Source organism: Lonchura striata, chromosome 1 (genome assembly GCF_046129695.1).
Source record: "Lonchura striata isolate bLonStr1 chromosome 1, bLonStr1.mat, whole genome shotgun sequence".
NCBI classification, from domain to species: domain Eukaryota; kingdom Metazoa; phylum Chordata; class Aves; order Passeriformes; family Estrildidae; genus Lonchura; species Lonchura striata.
Window position 1 is genome coordinate 20,625,058 of NC_134603.1, and position 27,607 is coordinate 20,652,664.

Sequence of the window (27,607 nt, forward strand, 5' to 3'; positions counted from 1 at the left end):
AGACACTAACAATGATAGGTTCACACTTTGTATTTCTCTATGTAATTTTAAAAACATTCAGTAGTTAATGAATTCATGACCCTAACATATTGCAAGTCAATCATAATTTTTGTAATCTACAAGATCTCTATTTAAAATTATGCTTCAGTAGCAGATTAAATTAGAACAAAACTATTTCTGTGTCCTCTTTTTAAAAATATTGATGTAGCCTATATTTCAAGTAAATTGCAAACAAACTTAAGAGCCAAAGCCATCACACAGTTTAAATAATAAGAAGATCTTCCCATACAAAATCTAAAATACTAGGGGTGAAGCAGCTCTCCCAGTATTTTACACAACAAAAAGACTGTCCATTCACCTGTGAAAATACAAGTGTGCATGTTTACAGCAATTACAACTATGGCCTTTGCTACACACCTTTCATTACTTATGTCCCAGATCACATTGGAAAATGCAGCAACACAGCTTTACAGAGCTTATTCACTTAACCTGAGTCATCTGAGGTATTTCATCTCGCCTTTTTGCCTTCATCCTGTGAGCTGAACTAACTTATGTCTGAAAATCAGAGCTTTAAAAGTGTTAAAAAAGAAAACCTGCTGTTTGATATGGAGACGCAAAACCCAGTTCTATCTAAAGTAACAACACTAATGACTTTCCAACTCCAGTTATTCAGCAGAAAAATTTTATGAGTATTTTGTTTTCTTCACCAAAAATTTTTCAACACTAATTTTGGTGGCATTGATTCACAGACCTTAAACAGCAAATTCAAAATCAGAAATTAGTTTGTACACATTTGTCCACTGGTTCTCTCTATGACTGCAGCATAACCAGTCTTTGCAGACTATGGAAATAGTGGTGGAATAATTCCATTGCTTTCAGAGACTCCAAAAGTACTGTAGCTAATCTTTCTTAGCCTCTCAGCTGTGCTAGCTCAGCGTTTTGTAGGACTGTACAGTAAATCAGATGAGTTCCTTTCTGTAGCTTAAAAAGATGCTCTGCCAAAGTGATGAAGGGGGAAAATATTTTTTCATTAGTTTAACCTCCCTGAAATAGTTTCACTAGGCAGTTCAAGAGATACTTGCAGCCGGGCTATGATGGTGTCATGGAGGCAGGAAGGAGCAGCTGGGCTGGCAATGGAGCTGCGGGTGCTGCACTGACAGCACGGAATTGCCTGGGGCTCTGGAGCTGAATTTAGCCTCTCAGATCTGCCTTCTAGAGAAACCTCTCTTTTTCTTACTGTATTGATTCCACAGGGACCCAGGGAGAGTAGTATCTCTAAGCTCAAGTTAGCCCTTGCAAATATATTTGCTAAATAAATATTGTGGTAGATTAACCTTGGATGGCTGCCAGACACCCAACAAGCTCTTCGTTCATTCCCCTTCCTCAGCAGAACAGGGCAGAGAATGAGATGGAAAAGCTCATAGGTCAATATAAGGATACTTATATTGACCTATGAGAGACCACTCACCAGTTACCAGATTCCAATTTTGGAAGAATAATTCAAATTATTGCCAGTTAATAACAGGGTAGGACAGTGAAAAAAAAAAAAATCTAAAAACACTTTTGCCCCCTGCCTCTTCCTTCTTTCCAGGTTCAGCTTCACTTATGAACCTTCTACCTCCACACTTGGAGCAGTGCAGGTGGAGGGGGCAGGGATATTGTGGTCAGTTAAGGGCTCTTCGTCTCTGTGACTCTGCCACAGGGAAATATCCCTGTAACATGACTCCTTTTTCCTCATACTTGTTCCCTGCTCCAATGTGGGGTCCTTCCCATTGGATACAGTGCTTACTGAACTGCTCCAACACAGTCCTTCCCACAGCCTTCAGTTCTTCAAGAACTGCTCCAGGTCTCTTCCACGGGGTGTAGTCCTTCAGGAACATCCTGCTCCAGCACGGAGCCCCTGGAGAATCAGAAGTCTTGCCCAAAGACCTACTTCAGTGCGGGTGCCTCTCTCCATGGGCTTCAGTACCTGCCAGGAGCCCGCTCCAGAGTGGGCTCTCCACGAGGTCCCAGCTCCATACAAGGTGCACCCATCTGCCCTAGCATAAGGTCCTCCACAGGCTACAGGGGCTCAGCTGCCACACCATGGTCTTCATCATGGGCTGCAGGGCAACCTCTGCTCTGGTGCCTGGAGGCACCTTCTGCCCCTCCTTCCTCACTGACTTTGGCATCTTCAGGGTTGCTTCTCCCATATTTTTATCACTTCCTCTCTCTTACAGGATTTTTTATCATCTCTTATACATTATCCACAGAGATAACGTGTGACTGACTGGCAGTGTCACTGCTGACAATATAGCCAGTGGCAGATCCAGTTTGGAGCTGAGGGAAACCAATTTTTTCTGACATGAGGGCAGTTCTTGGTGTCTTCTGCCACCTTTGCAGCTTCACCCCAACACCTGGACATGTAAACGCAGCATGAATACTTCCTTCACACCAGAAGAAGTTATACCATTATTAATTATTAATCTAGTGAGTTATATGCATTACATATATGTAAGTTTTTATTTATTATTTTGGCAATATAAACTTAATTATTAATTAAAAGGCAAAGAATAGTTGGGTTGGTGAGCATCAGTTCAATAACTCCTTTCCTTCCTTTGTTTCACATATTGAGAAAATTTTTGAAGAAAATATTTATTAAATTGAAACTAAGGGTAGAATATGTTTTGGTGATGTAATTACAAAAACTATTATGCAGATGTTCAAACACTCCCTAAAAAGATGCTAATGATGTCCAAACATATCAAGCAACAGAAAGGTACAATGGAGTTTAAACCTCCTTCCACATCCTAATGCCATTCAGGACCTAAATAAAATATACTCATATCCAAGATAGAAGATTTTTAATGGCAATTTCCCTATTTTAACACAAACTAACATCTTTCTTTTGGGCAGCTTTGCTGAAAATCCAGCAGTTTCAATGGCAGGCAAAAGCTCTTTTAAAATAGGTCATCATGTTTAGTCTTATTCATGTTAGGACCAGCAGTCCCTTTGAAATACAAATTTTTTGTGGATTACTATACTAAAACACTCCTAAGCCCTTATCAAAGAAAAACCTTGTGGCTATGAAGAGTGACAAAACACGTTACCAATTTTAAACTGCTCATTCTTTTTTAACCTAAAAAGAAAATTAGGAATATATCATTAATTATTTCAATATTAACAAGAAAAAAATACATCAGTGCTTTTTACTTATTATAATGACCACATGATCAATATCTATTGAACTATGACTTAGTTTCCATAGTGAAACTCCAGATTCAGTGAATGATTTTTGATTATTAAAGTTTTATTAGGAAAAATTATAAATCTAAACAAACGTACTATTTTAACCCATATTCCTTCAATAAACAAACTTCTTACTTGTAACTAACTGGTCTTAATTAAGAAATAGTTCTGAGACACTAAGTTAGGACATATTGACTAATTCTATAATTTTTATCACTCTTCTTTGTGCAGAACAAATATGACCATGCATACAAAAAGTTAAAAATGTGACTAAATGTTTATTTTTTCTTTCTCCAAATAAAACCTTTAATACATGAGAATATCTGTGTTATAGAAAGCTTGTGAATATAGAACTCAAACAAAATTTTAGACAAGAGCACTCAGCAAATTCTGCAGAAGACAAGCTCATGTAAGCTCTACAAAGTAGCTAAAAACACTTATCTTCCAACCATGTCTAAGTAAATTCAAAATACATAAACGTATGTGAAATGAAATGAAATGAAATCTAATGTGCTCAGCTATAGCACATTAGATTTCATTCAGCTTTGGCCACCTGCATTTTCAGATATCAAGCAGACAGAATTCAAGGCTTTCAAATAACAAGTACTTTCTCTGTACTCTACCCTGAAAGCACCTTTTCTTGGCCCAGTGCCTTCAGAGCATCCTCTACAGCATTTTTTCAGATTAACCATAAACAGGGCAGGAAAAAAATAGATTTTGATTTTTAATACATATTTTTAAACTTGGAAGATACAGTTTTTTAAGAAAAATATGTATTCTAGGAAAAATATGGTTTTCTTTTAATCATATTGGGATTTTTCTTAACTTTAAAAATCTTGTGGAATCTTTGGTAAAGTTCCACAAAAAAATTAGAACTACTGCTTCACTTGAAATGTCTTCTGATATAATATGTATTATCATGGAAGTAATATCAACACTTCAGAAATATTTACAATTCACTTAAACATAGCTCATCAGACTTACTACATATATGTAAATCAGACTATCATCAAAATATCAACAGGCATAACCTTACTACCAATCCAAAAAGTTAATACATTAATAAAAAACAGAACAAGCGGCTTCATTCTATCCATAGAATAATATTAAATTCTTAATTTTACACAGTTCATAGTGTTTGCTGTGATATTTCATCACTTCATTACTGCAATGTTGCAAGTAGTTTGAAAAAATGTGATATTTTCCTGAAGCATTTTAACTTTAGTAAAAAACACATGTTTGATAAAAGCATAATCCTCAGCCTTCTAAACGTGACAGTGATGTTATTTTTCTAGCTGTTAGATAATACATGGTTCAGCTGTCACTTACTGTGCAGCAGTTGGTTACACAGAATGAATGAATCATAATGGCAATGACTAGCCAAATTAATGAAAGCATGCTGAATCAAAACTCATGCTCCCAAACTGTCTCCGGGCCTGATTCAGCAAAAATATATTTTATTTAAATACCATACAGCATATTCAATAGATACCTGTTTATGCAGACCTTCAAAGCAAGAAAATGCTGAATTCAGAATGCATAGAAGGACAACAGTATGTTTTTAACAGACTACCATCAAAAGTGACCTATCAGCTTGTAAATACACAGTAGCTAAACAAATCCCATTAAAATAATACATAGGAAAAGAGAGATGGTGTGAGTTAAGGAAAGAAACTGTCAAACTGAGTTTATAGAGCTTTATTTGGGTCTTAAAGTTACATTGTTTTAATCCTACAAGTAGTAGACAAATCCTGTTTGTGACTTCCCATCTAGCAATCTAGCTTAATCTGTGAGATTCTACCTTAAAATATCTGTTACTCATTCTTATTGGGGAATGGCATAGGAAGGTTTTCTTTGCAATGCTCTTTTGATTATGGGAATGCTTAATCTTAATGCTGGAAAGATTTCATATTCCAAGGTCTTTTTTTAGATCTCATTCTTCAAAGGCTTTCTGAATTCAGTATAAAAAATATACCAAGTCCTAAGAATAACCAGGAACTAGAAGGGAAGCGTACTCAGGTTCCCAGCAGTGAGTCTCAAATAATAAAGATATGGATAAATGAGCGTATCCTAATTAATAATTTATAGAAATATAAGCAAAATATGCAGATTGACAAACTGCTTCTAGGAGCTATAAATGTCAGTGTCAGCTAGCAAAGTGTCCATGGCATTCTTACAGGACCAAATAGCGAAGAGTTACTCTAAAAGGCAGAACTCTGCAAGGCAGACTCAACTTACAGAAGTCTGTGAGATAGACTTCTACATCTGACATATTCACTCTATTTTCTTTTTAAGTCCACAGCCAGAAATAGGCTCTGCAATTCATCTGGCCTATTTGAAATGTCTAATTTAAGATGAGATGGATCACATCCTAAAGGCACCTCTTTATTTCCATTGGCTTCAAATTGAACCTAAGTGATTTCAGAAATGGATGTCTTCCTCTCTAGGTATTCAGATCTGGTCAGAAGAATCCCAAAGAATTTCTGGGCTCAAATAGTGTAATCCAAGCTCTAAATGATGTAATGTGGGAATGAAAAAGATATTAAAACTGAGGCAATGGTGGCTTTTGACCAAACAGTTCTATGTATGCTGAATTAAAGAAGTCTGGTTTTGTGAGGACTCACACTCCATGATGGATTTATTTTGATGCCAGTGTTGCTTCTCCCCTATAAGAACACCTCAGTATGTAGAATGGTGTGAGTAGACTTTTTCAGTCAGGAGTATGAACAATCACTTCCACTACCCATCTTCTTATTTTCATTAAACCCCTAGTAATTATGTATTTTTGGGACCTCACATTTTTTTAAATTTTTTGTACATCAACCAACATCTTGCACCTGCTGAATAAATACGGCAGCAGATGCAACTCGTTCCCTTAAAATACTACAGCATTTGTGTATTTCCAAGTTGGTGAAAGGCCTCCTTTATCAGGAAGATATTTGAACACAGCTCTCTCTTCCCAAATGAACAAGTTATGGGTAAAACATGAAAAGTTTATTCTGCACCCTAACAATGAAGGCATACAATTGTGCAGTCAGCAATGCAAATGGACAGGCAAGAGAAAGTCAAATTATCTCTGTGATTAGGATACTCTATTTCCAGAGGCATTCCTGCTCCAAGGGCTGTTGTGCATCTTATTTAAGCACTTGAATGCAAAATCTATAAGAGGCATCTGATACAGACAGAATACAACTCATTGGCACTAAAGACAAACACTGCATAGTTGCAGTAATCAAATTCAAACTACAAAATTTGGAATGACTGATTCAACAAGAGTTCTGCAGAAAAGCAGGGTGAAGGGATAGTAGATCACAAGCTGACCATGAATCCATAAGTGCTATACCACAAGAAAAACCCCAAACACATGTGACATTGTCTATACAAGGAAAGAGTTCCATGGAAGACATTTTTATCCTCACATTCTCCCCATACTTTTGGAATACATGTCTGGGTTTAGACACAGAAGTCTAGAAAATATGACCTGTTGAATACACAGAAAGGGGTGATGAGAATATACAGGAGGAGATATGATCGCATTTGTGAAATACATAAAAGGTCACTGCAAATAGAAAAATAACAGACTGCATTGTGTTTCCATTGTGGACAGAGTAAGTAGCAAATGGCAGGAAAGATATTTAAGTTTAACATTAAGAAGGAAATTCTAGTGGTAAGGATAAGGACTTTGAGTAACTGAGACAAATTATCTAGGGAATTCAAGAAATCTCCATCCCTGTTTGAGTCAGCAGCGGAGTCATTCTGCTTACACCATTCAGTAATAATCTATCACTTGAAAAAATGTAGAATATTCATCCTGTATACAAGAGCTTTACCCTAAGATCTGCTTGGCCCAATCTTCGCTTTATGCTACATAGGCAATACAGCACTTGCAGAGATTATTAGCTTTGAATTCAGTGCATCATCTGCTATGTGCCCTTGCCTGGGCCAGGAAAGCTATTTATTTCACTGGTTAGGTCGGGTCTCACAATTGCAAATCACTAGGTTATACAAATAAGTGTCAGAAACTGCTGTCTTAAGAGCTGGTCATGCCTTGAGGCAAAGGATGAATTGGAAGACTTGTTGAGGTGACAACCATCAATGTTTTCTATGTGTTCTCTGGGCCTTAAACAGCTTTAAAATAATTTCTTTTCACTCATCCTTTCTGTAATCAGAAAAATGTATAAATGCATCAAGAGTTAGATAAACACTATATGGAAAAACATTTCTTGCTAACATGATGGAGTACACATTTCTGAAAAGTTATATGAAAGATTGTTGTAAACCATTTTCCAAAACAGGTTAACTGCTTCTACTTGCAATTTTATTTAAAGGTGAAAAACTTGTGTGTCCTTCATATGCTTAATATAGTACATATTCTAAAGTAAGTCTGGCCTCAAAAATACACAGACTCAAAATGCCACATTATATTGAATACCTAGTAATGTTATGACCTGATAAATATTCTGAGTAGAAATACAATATTATATTTGCTATAAGAAATGATTCACCTTAAAAATATGAATGTCAAATAAAGAATAGGTCATCAGGAAGTATTTAAGCAAGCTCATATGAGATTTAAGAAAGAACCAATGCAATAGAGACAGTAAACAAAGAAAATAATAGGTTTCATGCGTTGTTTAAAGTTTAAAGATTTTCTTATGAATTTTCTAAATAGAAGCACTCAGACCTGTTTGAAACATGAGTTCAACTCTTGCTAATTCCTGTTAGAACAGGGTTTCTCACTATATTTTTAATAAAGAGCTTAAAGTTTAAATTTTAAATCAAATTCTTTATGGCCTCACATCAAAACTTAGAAACTCCTAAAGATACAGATACATAAAGTCAACTATTATGACCATTATGTTTCCTCTATCAAAATGTGTGAGTTTGACTTCTTTATCAAAATGCAACTGCAAGCATGTAATACGATGACAGCTGATACTTAAATTCAAGACTATAAAAACAATGTCTTCCACCTTCAATGACAGAAACCAGCAGAACTTGCTTTGAACCCCTATACTCCAAAAATTACATGTATTTACTTCTTATATGCTCTGCTATTCCCCTAATACAATCTCTTACTCTTTGTTACATTAACTCTTACAATCACAGTCCTTACTGACATCTTTGCAGCTTCACGACTATAGCTTGGAGAAACTATGTGAGGACACAGTCACCACATGATATCATGCAGAAGCAGCTGCACAGCACTAATTTTGCAATGTTACTGTATCACCAGAAGTACAAATAACTCCTGAGATGAAGTTGTTGGAGTTTACTGAATTTATAAATGCACTACCAGATCTGGCGTAAACTGTTTTTATTAATAAATTATAACAAACCCTCAATCAAATTATTTCAAGGATGTAACAGTTCATCCTGTTACACCATGTAGTCCTGAAAAAGAGATCTAAACTCAGTAAGCACTGAAAACAATATTGGTTGATATGAATGTCAGATTTATAATACAAATAACTTTGAACGATGGCTGCTTTTGAATGCCATTCGTAGACAACTAGTATTTCAAGAGATTCTTCCTGTTTATGAGTTTAAATTAAAAGACTTGCCCACTATTAGAGAGATTAGGTTGTCTAAGGTAAATTGTAACCAATAACCTTGATATAGTAAGACATATTATTAAAACAGCACATGTGATCTAAATTTAACTTAAAAAATCATCCCCACCTCAAATGTCATTTTTAATGTATAATTTCAGTTGCCGTAAAACAGGTACAGATGAGATCATAACTCATCACTGAATGTGTTCTTGGGATTTTATCTCCGCAAGTTTCTGTCAAAATGCATCATCAGTGAAGATGTTGGAGGAAACAGAAAGATCACACCAAAATAATTCTTCTTGGAAAAGGTTGTTCTAATCGTCTTAGAAACTTCCCTAGCATTCTGACGGACTGTAAATATGATAATAAAACTTAAAGAAAGCTACTAAAGCAAAAGGGTGAGAGGTGGCATTAAACTGAATAAAATCCCATTCCACTGGATTAAAATTGCAAATTAAAATTATTAATTCACTTTTTCCTCCCTATTATGGAACTTTGAATATATTGAAAGTATTTTAAAACTTCACTAGCAGGGTAAATCCATATTTTACATCACTTCTGCAGTAACCTATCACTTCTGTGTATTTTGACGCTTACAATATATACACTAATTAGCCATTGTTTTAATGGAAAAATCAATTATTTGACATTCTCAGTTGTTTAGATGTGACCCAGATCAGAGATGCATGCAGAAAAAACCCAGAATGGACCATTCAGTCCCCTAAACTCATCTCCAGAGACCACTGCATCTCACCCAGTCACTGCTTTCTAGGATACAGTCCCAGAACCTTAAAATTATGATCTCCACTCCTCTCTTTTAGATGTAAAGTTTATTTTTCTTTTTCTTCTTTTTTTTTTTTTTTTAAGAGTGCAGAAAGATATTTATTGACAAGATTACAGAAAGCACATACTATCTGGGGTTGAATGTCTATTTTGGGGGTTCTTTTTTAACTAAATCCTGTATCTGTTAGACTGTTTCTCAGCCCTATACGATGCCAAGCCTTTCTACATCCAACCAATCCTACTTGTACTTCTTGGGAATGTCAGCACTATCGCATTCTTCTAAAACTTTACTCAACACAAGAATTATCAAGCCAAATAATTAGTGTAACTGCCACCTTGTATAATCTCCAAATACATTCTGCTTAGTCACTAAGAAGTACTACTTTAATCATTTGTAGACAGTGTCTAAAAGTGAGTGAAGTTCTTTAGAGAACAATTGTACACTCTGGTTCTTCTTGAAGAGCAAATGATACAAGCCATAACAACTTGACAAGTATTATCTACAGCATAAAATGTCTAAGCATGTGATAAGAGTGAAGAGCAAGGAACAATGACAATTTTGAGAGAGGCCCAAAAAAGCAGTACAAATTATTAAAACAAAAGAAAGGGGAGACTATAAAGAATATTACAAGGGAGTGGAATGAGGTGGTAGGAAGGGAAGAGGACATGGTAGGGCAGGAAAGAGAGCAACTCCTCAACTATATATATATATATATATATATATATATATATATATATATGTGTGTGTGTGTGTGTGTGTGTGTATGTATGTATATGTATTTGTGTAACTTCCACTATCACTTATTTTATACTGCACAAAGTTATTACTTTTAAAGTCACTTGGACCATATTTGATTTTATAATATGTAGAAACAAGAGCAAAATTACAAGTGGTGTAGCAATGAACTGTTCTAATTAGCACTCAAAATTCAGACAAAATGCAGTGTAAAATTATGGAAGCATAACATAGCTAACTTTGCCTGGAGTCCTAGTTTACTATTTAGTCAAAAGCAAATCTTTCTGCCTTTTACTCTGGAAACTCCAGAATTCCTATACATATCTCCATTTTCCAAAAGCAAAATCAATAATCACCACATATATCTTCTCTCTCCTTCTTTTCTCCAGCTTTGAAATCCAAATCCAAAACATACAATGCTTTTAAGACAGTGTAAGTCAGAGCTGATTATTTATTAAGTAGGATAATTATTTATAAAATAGTGCAATAGCTTTGTGAGTCTGACATTTACTGTTCTGTGAGTCACGCCCAACAATCTATTGCTTCCTCTTCCCCAGATGAGCATCCTGTCCCACACCCCACTCACTCACAGTGTCATACAGAGCTCACAAAGCCCAGCCTCCTTGAGGTTTGCTTGTCAGAGCTTTTGTTTCATGCAGTGTAGCCACCCCATTTTTACAATGTCTGTGCAGTCACCACCACAGTAACTGAGCCTGCAGTTAGATGTACCTTCCTAAAGTTCACTCTGGGCTTGAGAGTGGTGGTTGACAGAGAGCTACCATCTCTAGCTAGCCCGCTATATATCCACCTTTCTTAAATAAATCAGCTGACAAAGCCACATACTTTGAAATCTTTTACAAGGACCTCATGGTAAACCTGTGTTTCTTTGCAAATGTATGAAAAGTTGGGTGATTTCATTTAAAAAAAAATTATCTTGGGAAAATTTGTCTACTACTGGGCCAGACTCTCATGAAAAGTTGAAATATATGTCTTTTCAGAGCTATGAATCTGACTTTATGAGGAGAACATTTTATCTTTAGAATTGCTCAGCAAAAGATCTGAAAACTCATGATATTTTAAGTAGGAAAGTGTAGATGTGCATCACACAGACAGAAACAGAAGTCTTAATAAATAATGGCAGCATCCTAACATCTATTTTTTTTCCTGTGTGCATTCTCTCAACACAATTCTTTGATCAAGAAATAAAGTACAAATTAAAATTTAAAAAGCACAAGACTGATTGCATAAATCAGTCTGTATGGAGGAAATGTGCTAGTCTAAAATCTGTTAAAAAGCTTACACACAAAAAACCAGAGGAAGGATGCACATAATTTAAAGGAAAAGTGATCATCACTAATTCTAACCTCTATCCAAGTCAGTAAAATACTCACAAAGAAAAAAGTTGAAAATATGTAAATATTCTTTAAACAGCAAAGACTTACACCCAGAGTACAGACATAAATTCACTCTGTCATGCATTATGCATATTAATTTTTATGCAAAATATATATTCAGTAACCTTGTCAAAAAGACAACTTCTTAGCCCATAATGTTCAAAATACACTCCATGGGTCCCAAAAATTCCAGAAGAGAGACAGTCAAAGCAGCAAAGTTTGCCACCTGTCTTTTTTGAAGCAAAAGTTCCACCTCAGGAACACAGTGCACAACTGTAGCTCAGCGTATTTCACAGACCAAACCAGGCCAGAGGACAGAGCAAATCTGGAAAGCTTCTGCTTTCCATGCCATCATGTTCCATCAAATCCTGGCAAGAATTCATGCTGACCCGATCACTATTAGTTGCTACAGATTACAACTCAATACCATCTGTATTTCCTTTCCCCAGAAAGAGTAAAACAAGCATAAGGAGAAATTATGTATCTATTTTAAATCCACACATCTTTACCCCAGGGAGTGAAAGGAAAAGAATAAATAGTCCACATTACAGATGTGAGTCACACTACTTAATGCTCTTTTGGAAAATGCTCAAATACCACAGTGATGGGAACAGCATAAGAATTTGAAAAACACAAGATAGAAACAGAATGGAGAAAGGAAGTAGAGCCCAGGGACTAGTCATTCATACTGACACTCAATCACCATAAATTATTTATAAAAATAAATAGAGGGAACACATGCTTGCTGCTTCCTTCAACATTTGAACAGTTCTTGTGTTAATATCTCTAAATGTCAACTTTTGTTTTCAGTGTTTTTTTAATCCTGCTATATTTCTCTACAGAATGAAATGACACAAATTTACTGCTGAGGCAAAAATACCTTCCACTTCAAAAGAAGCTTGCCTTCGAGGAGAATTACACTTGAACAAAGACTGCAGTATTTAGCTCTATATTTATCTCTATGCAATAACAGTAATTCATTCATATAAACATGGGAGGGTTTTTTTATTCTTTCTCTTCTTTTGACAGAAGGAAAATATCTCTCAAGAGAATGAAACTCAGTAATATCTACATAAAGATGCTGGTATGACTTTGGTGGAGAGTTGTGCTTGATAAATCTGTAGATATTTTTAGAATAAACATGTACCTGATGGTTCAAGGAGACACTTCATTTTAAGAAAAATGAAACTGATGAGTTATTCATCTGACACCAGCTCACTTCTCAGTATCCTCCAAAATATTGTTAGCCATCTATTCAAATTCCATTTTCCTAATAGCACTGCTTTAGGCTATCCTTTATATATAAACTTTACACCTTACCATCTCCCTCGCAGCTTACACAGAACTCAAGAGGACACTTTTAGTGAGACATAGCAAGAAACTAAACCTCATATAAATTTTATCTTTAGATTTGATCAAGACCTTTTTTTTTGCCTATTGTCTGCTTCCAAGAGTCTCAATATCACAAATTAAAACAATTCTGCTTCATTTCTTAAGTTAGTTTTACCTTACCATTACTTGAGAACAGTTTATTCTTCATTTGCAAGCTTAACCATTCAAGCTGATCCTAGTATTGTACTGATATTTTACTTTATATTTTATCATAAATATCCACAGCAAAATTAACAGGAGCCTTCTTTAAAATTTTTTTGCTATTATTATATATTTAAAATGCAAACTTAATTCCTTGAATTCCTGCAGCTTCCAACTTCAATTTCCATTTCTGTTAATGATTTTTAAACAGAGTGCAGAAATGTTAGCAAAAATTGTCATTTATTTTGATATATCATGCAACTTAATAAAACAATTTAAATTGTTTCAAAATAAAAGTATCCCAATAGCAAACTGTAGAGAGACTAAAATGTGGTGACAGAAGAAGGTATGGTACTTTATTTCCAGTGCTCACATTACACTGACGTGCTTCAGAATGTTTGACCAACAAAAAACCTTTTTAAACAGACTTTGAAATAGTTTTAGATCTCCTCAATATTTAGGAGTTGCCACACAAATTATATTTGAAGTTTTCAGTATGATGCTAATAATAATGCAATGACTCTTGGAAACGGACTTCCAAAGTCAGCAACTAAAGCCCAGAAGACAGCTTCCAGGTGCTGAGTGTGAAAGGCCAGCTGCAATCAACTTGCCTAAGACACAACGCTAATTGTGGTACAAAAAAAAAAACGCTTAGAGCTTAGAGCTTCATCTTCACCACACTCATCAAAGTCACGTTCACGACAGCAGTAGCTTCGCTTATTTTTAAGTCACTAGCAGTCAGCGTGATTACTCCATCACTAAGGGAGAACAGTTTTCTCTACTTTACTCAGTGTCTGCCAGCCGACGGGGGAAGGGCGTGACCCACGGCAGCGGGACCCCCTGCAAGGAGACCGGAGTCACCCCGGGAACGGGGCACAGCGCACGGGGAAAGCTCGCGCTCCCCCGGGCCCCGCTCCCGTGCCCGGACACTCCCGGTGCCGAGCCGGGGGGCCGCGGACACTCCCGGTGCAGAGCTGGGGGACCGCGGACAGCTCCCGGTGCAGAGCCGGGGGGCCGCGGACAGCTCCCGGTGCAGAGCGGGGCCGGGGGGCCGCGGACAGCTCCCGGTGCTGAGCGGGGCCGGGGAACCATGGACAGCTCCCGGTGCAGAGCCGGGGAACCATGGACAGCTCCCGGTGCCGAGCGGGGCCGGGGAACCATGGACAGCTCCCGGTGCAGAGCCGGGGAACCATGGACAGCTCCCGGTGCCGAGCGGGGCCGGGGGTCCGCGGACAGCTCCCGGTGCAGAGCCGGGGAACCATGGACAGCTCCCGGTGCCGAGGCGGGGGGCCGCGGACAGCTCCCGGTGCAGAGCCGGGGAACCATGGACAGCTCCCGGTGCCGAGCGGGGCCGGGGGGCCGCGGACACTCCCGGTGCAGAGCCGGGGGGCCGCGGACAGCTCCCGGTGCCGAGCGGGGCCGGGGGGCCGTGCACAGCTCCCGGTGCAGAGCGGGGCCGGGGATTGTGGACAGCTGGCTCCCAGAGCCGGAGCCGGGTCGCTCCGGACAGCTCTTGCTGGTGCCGGGGCCGGGGCCGGGCCGGGGCCGTGGCTGCCCCCACGGGCAGGCGGAAGGCGTCCCGCTTTGCCCGGCGCCGGGGCTCACGCTTGGAAAGAGCAGCGGGGCGGGGGCGGGCGGCAGACACGTTGTCGGGGGAAGATGGCGGCTGTGGCAAACCCACCCAGCCAGGCGGCCGGAGCCCAGGCCCCGGCAGTGCCGCTCCGCCCGGCAGCGCCGCCGCCGCCAGCGCGGAGCCCGCCGCGCCCCCGGCACCGGGCCCGATGCTGCCGGTCCGCCCCCTCCGGCGGCGCCGACCGCCGCCCCGACCCACCCCCGTCCTCCCGGTGGAACACGCCGGGTGAGGACGGCACCTGTGCGGCCATGTTTGGCGCCCGGCTCCCGCCGGCGCCGGGGCGTGCGAGCCGGAGCCGCCCCGCGGAGCGCGGCTGAGGCAGGCACGGAGCGTTGCCGCCTCCCCGGCCGCTCCCGCGGGTCCCTCCCGCCGTGCCCCACACTCGCCCGGCGCCGAGCACCCCTGCCCGACCCCGGCCGCCCGACTCCTCTCTCCCGCCCTGGCCGTGCCGCCCCCGGGGCCAGAGGAGAGAGTTCCGCGGCCGGGAGAACGAGAAAGGGATGCGCCCGCCCTTACTTGAGCACGGATTGCTCCTTCTCCTCTTCCTTCTTCTGGCGGTCCATGACGGCCAGGATGATCTTCCGCTCTTCCTCCGTGAGGTGGCTGAGGTCCGGCATCTCGGGCTGCGGGGCCGGAGGAGGCTGAGGAGCGGTGGGGCCGCTCCGGGGCCCGGCGGGAGCCGACATGTTTGGTGGGAGCTGCCGCCGCCGCTACGAGAAGCGCTGCCCGAACTCCGGCAGCACCAGCGGGAGCGGCCGGCGCCGGGAGAAGCACATACAAATCAATACCCTGTAATCAACCGGCAGCCTAGTGACGGCCCCGCCGGGGAGGGGCGGGGTGCCCGGCAGCCCCGACCTCGCACCCACCCGCCGGACCGCCGGCGGCAGCGGGAGGACGGGGACGGAGGGGCCCCAGGGGGCGAGCAGGGGGAGCGGGGAGGGGAGAGGGCAGCGCCGGGAGAGGAAGGGCCGGGGGCGGGGTGGGGAGGCAGAGGGGAGAGGGCAGGATTAGCCGCGGGAGCGCTCTGGTTTGGGTGCGAGCGAGATTATCCCAACCCCGAGCGCCAGGCAGGGAGAGGGGGGACGGAGAGAGCGTCGGGGGGGGTCAGGAGACGGGAGCAGCGAGTGCCGGGGGGCCGAAGGGGGTGCCGTACGAGAGCGGAGCCCCGGCGCCCCGGGGCGCGCAGCGGGGAAAGCCCGAGCGGGCGAGCGCCAGTCCCGGCCGCCGGCCGCGGCTCATAATTCCTCGCCGCCGTCCATGGAAGGGGCCGCGGGGCGCCGCGCTCGCCTCCCGCCGCTGCCGCCTCCCGCCGCTCCTCTGCCGGACCGCGCCGCTTCCTGCCGCCGCTTCGCTTGGCTGGAGCCCTCTCGGCTGCGGGATGGAGTCCGCCTAACCCATGGCATGGCGGAGAGCCGGAGTCACGGGAGGGGGCTCCGCATCGCCCCGCTGCCTCCCTCTCCTGAGCCGAGCGGCGCGGGGCGATGCGGGGCCCGGCTGCCGCCCCTAGCGGCGCCGCGCGGGCTGGCGGCGGGGGGCGGCGGGCGGCAGGCGGCAGCTGCCCTTATTTATTTATTTATTCCCGCACAAGAAATGGACGCGATAAAAATCACGCGAGGAAGGACAAGGAGGAGCCAAGGCGCCGCCGACGCGCTGGGAGGACCGAGCCCGGCGGCCGCGGGGGGGTGAGGGGGGAGGCGGGGAGATGCTGCGCGGCCGCCGCTCCCGCATCTCCCGCCGCTCCCGCGGGCCCTGCCTCCCGCAGGGCGGCCGGACAGGGGCACCCGCTCGGCCCCGCCGGTCCCCGAGCGCAGCCCCTGGGAGGAGGGTCTGGAGCGGGGGAGCGCCGGCCCCGGGAGGAGGAAATGGAGGCAGAGGGAAAGGCGAGGGGGAGCCGCCCGGGAGGGCGGCAGAGCACCCATATCCCCGTCCCCTCGTAGGCCCCACGGCACGGTCCGCAGTTCGGGCAGAGAACCGCAGAGCAACACCGAGGGAGCCGCGGCGTGTGCGCCGGGCCGGGAACCGCATCACCGTTCAGCCGTGCGAATCCAGCCCACCAGACCTGCTGCTTCACCATCGCCCACATAAGCTCCTGCTGGAGTGTCCTTCACCCCACGCAAGGTGTGAAATCTACCCCAGCCTATGTCTGGACAGATTCCTCTCACCCAGAAGAGCAAGATTGTGACACCCATTAGAGAAGCCTGGAGAAGTCCTCCTCCCACATGAGCACCAAGTAATGGTGAAATAAACATCTCAAAACTCTTCTGCTACCTTTAAACCCCCGACCTGAGCAGTCATTTTGTGGCAAGAAATAATTTCTGGAAAAAGCATCCTAAAGTACCCAAAATGCCATTCAGACCAAATAAATGGGAAATATTCTATCCAAGAATGCCAAAAGAAACAATTCAATCCAAAACTGTATGTTCTTACTCTGTAAGAGTCAATAGAGTACTGCTTGCTGTTGTCTCACTTTATGAGATGTAACATCAGAGCTGGAGAACATGGAAGTGTATACAGCAATAATAAAGTGATTTTTAAAGGTTTAATTTGAGCAGTTTGAAATCCTATCCCAGATCATATAGTCTTGGAGTTGGAATTATTTGTTATCTGCCATGACATTAATTTATATCCAGGTGCAAAGTTGGGAAAAAGTTATCTTCCAGAACCTATTGTGGTCCTCATTAGCTCTTTTTCCACATAGAATAAATTCTAGGATGCAGGTCCACAAACTAAAGAGTTCTGCCTCCGTGTGAAAACACCATTCCTTTGTGGAAACAAATACTGGAGGAACAGATTGTCAGAAGGACATAAGAGGTTTGCTGTGGTAAAGCAAGTCTTAACAATAATCTCTAGCTATTATCAGGCATATATTTTCATTGAATTTTAATTTTTTCTAAGAAATGTCACTGGCATAGTCAGCTAAAGGAGACCACTCCATTTCTTTATGTAAACTTGTTTATACCTATGGTAAAAACCATAAACCATTGTGTAAGTCACTAAGCGTATTATATTTAAGCAGATATCTTTAAAAATATACTGTATAACTTTTCATTCAGTCCTGAAAGCATTCTGCTCCTCCAGTTCACATCACCTTCACCTTTCAGACTGGATTCCAGCCAGCTGGCTGAATTCCTTGTTTCTTCCAGGCACTAGATAAATCTGGCATCGAAGTCAAAAAGAAGAGGAAATTTAGAACCATGTGTCATCAGATTACCAATCTGTGAATGTTGAATGGAAGAATTAACTGTACAGAAGCCTTTGGAAAATACATTTTATCCCAGGGAAGCAAAGAATGAGAGAAATCACTCAATCATTTCTAAGAATGATTACAAAGAACCAAACCAATTGAAAGTAGTAATTCCTGTCAGGTTACACAGTTGGCTCAAGAATATTTCATGCCATGCCTCAACCATAAACACAAGCAGTATTCAGGCTGTAATTTTGGTTGCAAGACATCACTACAGTTTTTTGTGCATTGCCTCATTCAGCTGAGATTCTTTCCAATGGATATTTACCTTTGAACTCTCTGGATTTACAGTTCCTGCTTCATTTCAATGTGCCTGTGATGTTTTATCCACAAATTACAAATACTTGCCCTCAGCATTACTGTAGAATTTAAAGAGCTTTCTTTTCTCCTTGGTATTTGCCTTGTTTCCACGAAATCCCCCACCATTAGATGGGTAACTGTAAACAAACAAATACAGAGACAGGAACTGTAATCCCCATATGTTATCTAGCTATTTTGAAAAGAGAGAGCAGATTTTTGGAAAGAGAGAGCAGATTCAGGGTAGAAGGCATCCTGTCTTGATGACAATGAAAAAAAATGGTTCAACTTGACCTTTCTAAGCTTCTACCTTCCTTTCTCACAATCAGGTCCACCTATCATTCCTCACATTTTTCTGCAATTGAAAACAAAACTTATTTGTTCATGTTCCTGTCAGCCTGCACAGAATTGCCTCATGTTGTTACTATTATTTACATTACCCAGGTGACATATTGAACAGCACCAACTCCCCTACCTACTCCAGTGTAATGGGGTTAACAGCAGTTTATAATCAACCAACAAATGATCATACTATCATGTAGTATGATCATTTAATAAAATTATTTTTAAGGAGCATTCATTTTTAATTCTGACCTTGCCATTCACGCATCTCCAGGTTCCTGTCCTTTCTGTTCTTTTTAATTCTTACTCTGAACTCACTACCAATCCTTCAAAAAACCATATTCCTATTCCTGGTTTACAATCCTCTTCTTGAATTGTTCTTCACTGCAAAATCTGTAAATGAAAATTCACTCTAATTGTATATCAAAGGTATGTGATACTTTCTTTTGGTGGCTTCTGTAAATCATCTAAGTGTACTGACACCAGCAGTGTAATTAATATAGTTTTTTTATACCTTTTTTAATCTGTTCTTTTTTAGTTCCGCTAGACATGAGGGGTTCCCAAGGAAACAGTGATATTGTAACCTAGTTTTATATATCACCACAAAATGTCTTTCTCTAAGGGTCTCATTATACTTACTCCCATTTCCTTCCTCATAGCAACTACAAGAGTAAATGAGTTGGTAGATTCATTGTTTAAGCATGTCAAGTATAAGTCTCCTCTGAAAAGGAAGTGCTAACATCTGCTTTATAATGTTTTGTATAAGGGGAAAAAAATGTAATTAATTATTATTTCTGTCCCAATTTGAAACTTAGAAAACATTTTTTTTGTAGCTGACAAGAAGGGAACTTTAAAGTATTCTATTATGGATCAGTGAATGGAAGAAATTAAAAACAGTCTTGGTTGAAAATGACCAATACTCGGACTCTCAGTGGATCAAATCAGATGCATAACCAGCAAGAAATGTTTCATGCAGGACACTTCATGGAAGCAGTCTGCAAGGGACTCCTCAAATTCCCATACAGGAAGGAAAAACTGCACTGCAACAAATTGTGTTTTCCAGGTCCTGTACTAAGTGCTATCCAGCCATCACAAGGTGGTTTTTTGGTGCAGCCTTGGATCTTTCCCAGCTTTTTCCTGTCTAAATTGAGGAAACATATTATATATGTTTCCTCTATATTTTTATTAGTTGGATACTTCCCCACAAGTGATTTGAACAATGCTAGATATTTATGGGTAGAAATTAGATTTTTTTATTTGTTAATGTCATTCCCTATAAAAGAGGGTCATCCATAGTATACATACTATTGACCATAATCAACTATATTAGTGAAATAGTTCCTATCAATTTGACTGGTGTTAAGGATCTGTCTGCAGTAGATGGAAAGATATTGGTCTTGTAACTAGAGAACACATTTTTTCCTCCACTCTATGCATATGAGCTGTATCTTCACTGAGTCAGAAGAGTGAATTTCTTAAGCTGTGCTGAAGTGTGTAACTTAATTTTTACCCACTTCCAAAGCCTTTCCCTGCTCAAGGAGAACCATTAACAAAAACTTTTTGGATTAGAGGACTGGGGACTCTCCATGGGCATCATGGGAACTGCTTGGGTTATGGAGGATGTCCAACCTTATTCCTAAATCAGCTTTGCTGGGAAGATACTGACTTGCCTTCTCTCAATGGACTGAAGACCTGGGATCCAGGTTGTATTTTGAAATGCAATATGGTAGAGGCCCTGGCACATAGGTTTTCTGTAAGCACAGCTGACTAAAAAGACACTCAGATCAAGTAGATCATTTTCTCGTTTAAGGTTGGGAGAGTTGGGGTAGTTCAGCCTGGAGAAGAGAAGGCTCTGGTAACCTCAATGTGGCCTAAAGAGGGTCTGTAAGTTAGATGAGGAAATATGTTTTAGCCTGTTGCAGACTAAAGCAGACATATAAAAGGAAGAAATTTTTTTATCATAGGGGTAGTAAAACTGGAACATGTTGCTCAGAGAGGTGGTGGACTAGATGATGTTTAAAGGTTCCTTCCAATCTAAACTATTCTATGAATGGGATACTTGCTAAACATGATTTCTGCAGCTTGGATGATTTCTCCAGAGCTGTTAGGCACAGGGTATATAAGTTTGTAAATATGATCAATGCTATAAACTTTATTATACCTCATTCCTGCACTTCTGTTTCCATGCTCAGTTTGAAATATTCTGTCACATTTGTGACATAAAACATGCTGAATTTGCAACCTAAAATCTTTACAGGATCTTAAAATCAGTATTTTCAGTCTAAATTTGACAGTTCAATTTGGATTGTTCATTTAGTTGATTGAAAGTCAAAGGAGGAAGTTTTGAAAGAACCTAAAAGTTCCCAGGTAATGACAATTTTTTGGTTATACATTTTTATTTTATTGTGTACCTATACCAGTGATGTTTCTAAGTAACTGGGCAGCAAGGTAATTCTTATAATCTAACAATCCTGATAACAATAAATCAACAGTGTTGCAATTGTCCAGCTAAAAGAATTGTAGAATCAAGAATCCTACCAAAACCATACAAATCTATTTCTTTTGATCACTTACAGACCAAAATATTCATTGGTATTTAATATCTTTATTGGTATTAAAAATAATACCAATTAATACCAAGCTTGAGCACTCTGGTTTCTTTTGAATTATTCCAAGTTGTCACTGGTTTCTAAATTATGAGTATATAGGCATTATTCAACACATAAATCATAGGCTTACACTGGCACAGTTGGTACTTAGAACATTATCATATGTTCCTCTAAGTTATGGATGCAGCACTGTCTTTCCTATTTGTTGCCTTCTAATCCCTCTTCCCTGACCCCTCCTGCATTTATGAAATTCAAGCTGCTTTAGAAGAAACACCAGTATTCTTAAGTCCCATATGATTTTTTTTTAAATTCAGTCATAAGATTGTCCTCCAGAGTTGGTACTGAATATCCTGTTCCCGATCTCAGGAATATATTCATTCCTATTGTAGTGACTTCTTGAAAGTCCTAAATCTCCTGATTTTATACAAGACAAAAATGACTGCCCCTTTTTTTTCCTTTTTTTTTTTTCATGGACTGCACCATGTGATTCTGTTTCTCAATTTATTATTCATTATTAGTTAAAAGTCATTTTAACTATTACTTTTACTAACTTTTATTAAGTTTTACAAACATTATTCTTAAAAGTATTAATAATATCTTGAAGAATTATTATTATTATTATTATTATTATTATTATTATTATTATTACTACTACAGTCATGCTTAGAAAGCCTAGTCATGTGTGAAAAGTCTAGTGCCCTAGAAATCAATAGAAAAAATAGCACAGGCAACAGCCTATTGCCACAGAAAACTCAGGCACAGACAAAACACAATACATGGGTAACTCAGACAAATGCAATTGAAATAAGAAGACAGACAGCAATAAGATAAAGGTAGCAATGCTAGAAAAGTGGAAGATGACTATTTTTTATGGACATTATTACAGGATGGTGTTAAATTGATCTTTGAAGAAAAATGAGACAATTTGGGAAACATAGCATTATTGCTGCAGTAGAACTGTTTAGCGTTTTCCCAAAGTAACATTTGAGTGGAAATTTCTCAATGTAACATCCATTAATGCAAAACCAGCCCATTACTGAGGTCCCTTTTTCACTGCATCCAGTGAAAAAGGCAAGAGATAGAAAATATTGGTTTGACTCTTTGCTTTCCTCAACATCCAAAGGCAGCAGGGCTTTAGCTGTTTGGATTTTCAGCTACAGTTAATTCTCACAGATCCAGACTATAGTAGCTTTGATAATGAAAACATGCCTGAAAGAGACGATAATTGAAGTTTAGCATCTAGTATTCTATACCTAAAACTCTACCTTTCTAGTTTTCACATCTATCAAATGACCAGAAAATTATCAGGAAGTTCAATTAGTTCAAATAATACATAAAGGCAGAAGTGGTAGCACTGTGAAACTGTTCCTAAAAGCATAATGGTACAGGCAATTTATTATTTTTTTTAATTCAAGCAAGCATACATTACGATTTTAGCTCCAGTACACAAAGAAAGGAGCCAGTATCTTGTGAAAGTTCATTTTACACTCCAGAGACAGAGGCACTAGAATGGCAAAAGCTAAAGTCTAATTGGAAAACAATTTATTTCTTGTACATTGAGATCATTAGCACTTATTTGACACTTTCTAGCACTGTTTCCCGGAAAGGTTCCCCATGAGATCCTAGTTGACATGCCTCAGATAAAATCAAACTGTGCAGCATGAAAAGTTTATGAACAGTCTTAATCAATGTTAATCAACTTTGGCATTTTACTAGGCTAAGGGGAAAATTGCATTAGGCCAAATGAGAGTCAGCAAACGCGTAGTAACATGATGATGGCTGCTTTGTGTTCTGCTCTCCAGACCAGGATTCTGCCATACTTAAAAGTACAAGTATGATTAAAACAAGATTCATTCACTAGCTACATTAGTATAATTACATTCATAATGATTTTCTAATAAGTAGAAAATCAAAACATTCTGAGAAGGGATTCACATGCACAAAAGCTTGGCTATTTTTAATAGCAATATTAGTCTCAGAAAATACACAACCTTTGAGTACAATTATTACCTTTCTTATGCTACAGCATCTTACTAATTAATACAAAAAGTGCATGATAGGATTGCTGTCAGACAAAGGTATTTAAAATATAAATGGATGACAAGTTTGTAATTTTATTTCCAGCTTTCCTGATAATAGTGAAGTATAACAGCAGCACTTGAATTCAGTCTGTTTTTATACTAGACAGGAAAAAAAATAATTCTCTATAAATAATAGTCTTACAAAGGAAAGGATGGAAGGGAAGGAATAATAAAATATCAGCTCATTTTTGACATTTCCTCTTGCATTTCAAAGAGGTATATCAAAAAAAGAAAGTCCAGGGAGTTTCCTTCTTTGAATGCAAAATGAGTTATTCCAGTGCCAGTGTGCAGAGAATCTTTACTTTAGAATATCAGCTGCTAAAGTCTACCTTGTATCTTAAAAAAACCCTATAAAATTAGTGGAAAAGCAGGGGGCTTATGAGTTGGAAAAGAAAAGAACAGGACCAGTAACTACCCTGATATCGACAAGTATGAAACACTGCATTAACACAGCTGCTTAGCCTAAATGTCATTAACCACCATACTACAGTTCAGATTAGTGCTACAGAACTGACACACTACAAAGCCAAAGAGGATACACTTGTGTAGAAAGACTTCCCAGCCTCGTCTCTACTTTTCCATAGGAAATATTTTCACAGCAAATATACATGCTCTCCCATAGAGCAAACTGAGCAGGTATTGGTACTTTCTAGCATTGACTACACAGTGGACAGAATTTGTTCTACACCTTAATTCAGTGTGGGGGGAAGGTTTAATAAAGCTGGTGTATGTGCAAAAGCAAGAAAGTATCCAGCTGCACTGAGGGGCACATGTTTATAGTTGCTTCATTAAAGTAATCCTGTCCTTAAAATGCTCATTACTGCTGTACTTCTCTCCATAACAGTGGGCAGAATAATAACCTTTTTTACTTCCCACTGTATGTGTTAACATTAAATATCCAAATAAATTTTTCTAGCTATCTGGGTGCATTTTTTCCCTATATTTCTGTCTTGAATATGAGCTGGTCTGATGAGTAGCCACATTCTGTGTGCATAGTCTCCCCTGTGCCATCTATTTCAAAAGATACCAAGGAAAAACCATCAATAACAGCTGATGGCATTTTTTGGTGATACTGTGGATTTCCTAGGTATTCATCCACCATTCACAGTTGTTTTCAAAAGTATTCATGGCTGTCAAGAGTTCAAAACCTATAAAAAGAGTCTGTAACACATTTAAAACTCAGCCATAAAAATATAGAAAACTGAGTTATACACTAAAATAAAGTATTGCTTCTTATGTACAAATCACTGCAGTCCACAAGCTGAGGAGGAGTATATTGTCTACCTAGTGGATGATGTCCACATGTCCTTCAAAATGTCATTTTGTTGTGATCAGATATTTGAAGCAGGAAAAAGTTAACATAAAGAAAGCAGCATAAATTATTCTGTTCATGTATATTTTTTCATATTTGGTTCTATATCATGTATATGCTGATTGCATAAAAAAAAAGAAAAGAAAAAGAAGAAAAATTAGCACAATATCTTTTCCCCAAAATGGTGAAGTTAGATGAAGTAAAAAATATATGACAAAAGTGTAGGGTTAAACAGAGCTAATCACTCAAGAATATCTGGGGTGATAGGAGGCAACATTTGCATGACTCAAGAAGGTAAAGAAATTTCTACAGGGCATGGATTTATGAGTCAGAATCATGTATTTAAAATAAGCAGTGGATGAATTTTGATTTACAGAGGTATTATTCCATTGAGAGTTTCTGTTAAGTGGACCATAAATTATCTGAACTTTATTCCTGTGCTTTATAACACCACTGAAACCTCCCGTGATAGTCCATTATGTGTCTTTATTTTCCCTTATATTCTCACATACACAAATGCAGCAGCCTACATGATTTAAGGACTACTTAAATACTGAAAGTATTTATCTAATTGATTTCTAATCACATGCCCTTTAGAAGTATTTTACTTCAAAACATTATGTGAAGAAAAAATAATTAAAAAAAAAACCCAATCATGAAATAGTCCACCAGACAACACATAACAGTTGTAGTAGGTTCTATGGAATTAGCTGATGGCTGAGAATAGGATTTTCCAAATCCTCTAAGCACCAGATATGAACAAATAGAGGAAAAGCTAAATTAACCTGCTTAATTCTAAGTATAGTAGAATACAAATTGCCAGAATTATGGAAACTACACACATGTGCACGCACGCACACACACCCCACACAGAGGCAAACCCGCATTTTCCCCCATTTCTGAACCTGGTTTCCTTGCTGTGTTGGGTTGCTTAGGAGACTCTGATCCAAAGTTATGTCAGCAGGATTGTGGAAGCTCCCGACAGGTCTACCAAGGCTGGGTGAATCAAAGATAGAGGCAAGAGAGAAATTTCTCTCCTGATTCTTTAAGCGTGGGAGCTGGATGCAAGGCTGACCACCTTCCTCTTTAGAAATATTACTGGCTGAGCCTTCACTTTGTCTCCATGACAATATCCACCTCAGTTCCTTGGATTAGTGGATAGCCCCAAAGGAATCTGTGCAACAAGCATCAGTCCAATCCCATCTCAGCAAGGAGCTCAAACCTTGAAGTATCTGCTGCTCCATGTTATGTACAAGATCCTGGTATGTACATCCAATGCTGCAAGATGGAAAAATCAGCTCAAGTTATGAGGGAGATGGAAAATTACAGTATTGATGTTCTTAGCATGAGTGGATACAGATGGTCAGGAACAGATTGTATCAAATTGAAGAACAATAATAAAATCATGAACTACTGAGGTTCCTCTCCTGGAGAAAAACACAGAAGTTGCACTGATTGTGAGTGACACCACACATAAAGAGCCCTGTGAGACTGATGAGGAACCAATTAGCAGCAAAGCAGCAGGTACACAGTTCAAGTGAGTATGAAAACCCTCCAAATGCTACCATGATAAAAAAAACACTTCCTAAAACATCTTACAAAACCTTATTAACAGTAACACACCCTCATCAACATGGCTGAGCAAAAATGGGAAAGTAGGGAGAACTAATTATGGACTGAACATGACTGGGTATCTGGAATCTGTTCACACAGCAGCACCAATAAAGACATCATCCAACTTTGGTAACTAAATTATCTCTTGATGGCAACATCATGTTCTTCTGCCCACAAAATCACATCAGACTGATGATAATAAAATATGGGCACAACATGGTTTTATCCTGTATTAATTTTTATTTGTTCTTCTGAATGTTTAGGCATGTAAGATTTAGGTGCCAACAGTGAGTGTGACAGATATGCTGCCATTGTGGAAAATAAAGTTAAATAAAATACTTGCAGAAGTGAATAAAAAATAGCCACTCAAATGTAAGGTATTTAAATGTCAGTTCTTTCAAAAACAATTCTTCCACTGAAAGGCATAATTTTCAGGTTTCAGAAAAACAAAATCTGAGTATCTTCAGCAAAATATGTTAGTAGAACTCAGACTTTTCTAGTATTTTTCAATAAAAATAGGAGGGCTGGGTCACTGCAATGCTGTGGAGTGGCAGTATTAGAAAGGGACCAGCAAAGCAGAACTTACCAAATAGACAATACAAAATCTCATTAAAATGGAAAAAGGGAATAAATGTTTATGAAGAAAAGATCACATTGGCAGGTAGCAAAAAGGGGGTTCCTGATTTTAATAATAGCTAGAATTAACTAATAAAAAACAAAGGAGGAAATACTATTACCATAAAAGAAACCCTACCCCAAATTAAAGAGGAGACTTCCACTTCATACTGAAACTGTCCTATCAATAGAAAAATAATCTATTTGGCTAATTTAAATAAGACAATAACTGTGAGAAAATAATCTTGCATTAACACAAAAATAGCTTAAAAGTGAAGAACTGGAAGGCATGACACAGTGTAGAGTAAAACAGATCAGATCTGCTCAAAGGCAGCAAAAAGAATCACAAAATGATGCCCTAAATCTTGAACTGACCACGAGAGAATGGATCTACTTTAGAAGAATGTAGAAGAAAAACCTACAAAACTACCTGAAAGACAATTTTAATGAAAGACTGTCAGACCACCAGAGTTCTCTCCAGAAAATTATTCTACATGCTTACACTGAATTGGATTTACAACATCACTGCATCTTCAGGTATCTTAAGAACAGCAGATTACTTCTGGCAGCTGGTATTTTCAGGGCATGCACTGGCACTGAACACAGGGCACACACCAAATATACCTAGACT

The 27,607-nt window shown here is 39.8% G+C and overlaps 1 protein-coding gene across 37 annotated transcripts in view; it reads right to left on the reverse strand.

Annotated features, from left to right (window-relative positions):
* The window catches only part of RIMS2 (regulating synaptic membrane exocytosis 2), a 447,453-nt gene extending 431,761 nt beyond the window's left edge, over positions 1–15,692 (reverse strand). For 16 of the 37 annotated variants that reach the window (XM_031504067.2, XM_031504056.2, XM_021546549.3 and 13 more), the window contains exon 1: positions 15,379–15,689. In XM_031504067.2, the coding sequence (XP_031359927.1) occupies positions 15,379–15,548 (170 nt within the window). In that variant the 5' untranslated portion in view covers positions 15,549–15,689. Of the gene's footprint in view, positions 1–15,378 lie in introns of all 37 variants that reach the window. The other 21 variants (XM_077782566.1, XM_077782614.1, XM_031504055.2 and 18 more) reach the window with 4 other exon arrangements.
* Between the last annotated feature and the right edge of the window lie 11,915 nt (positions 15,693–27,607).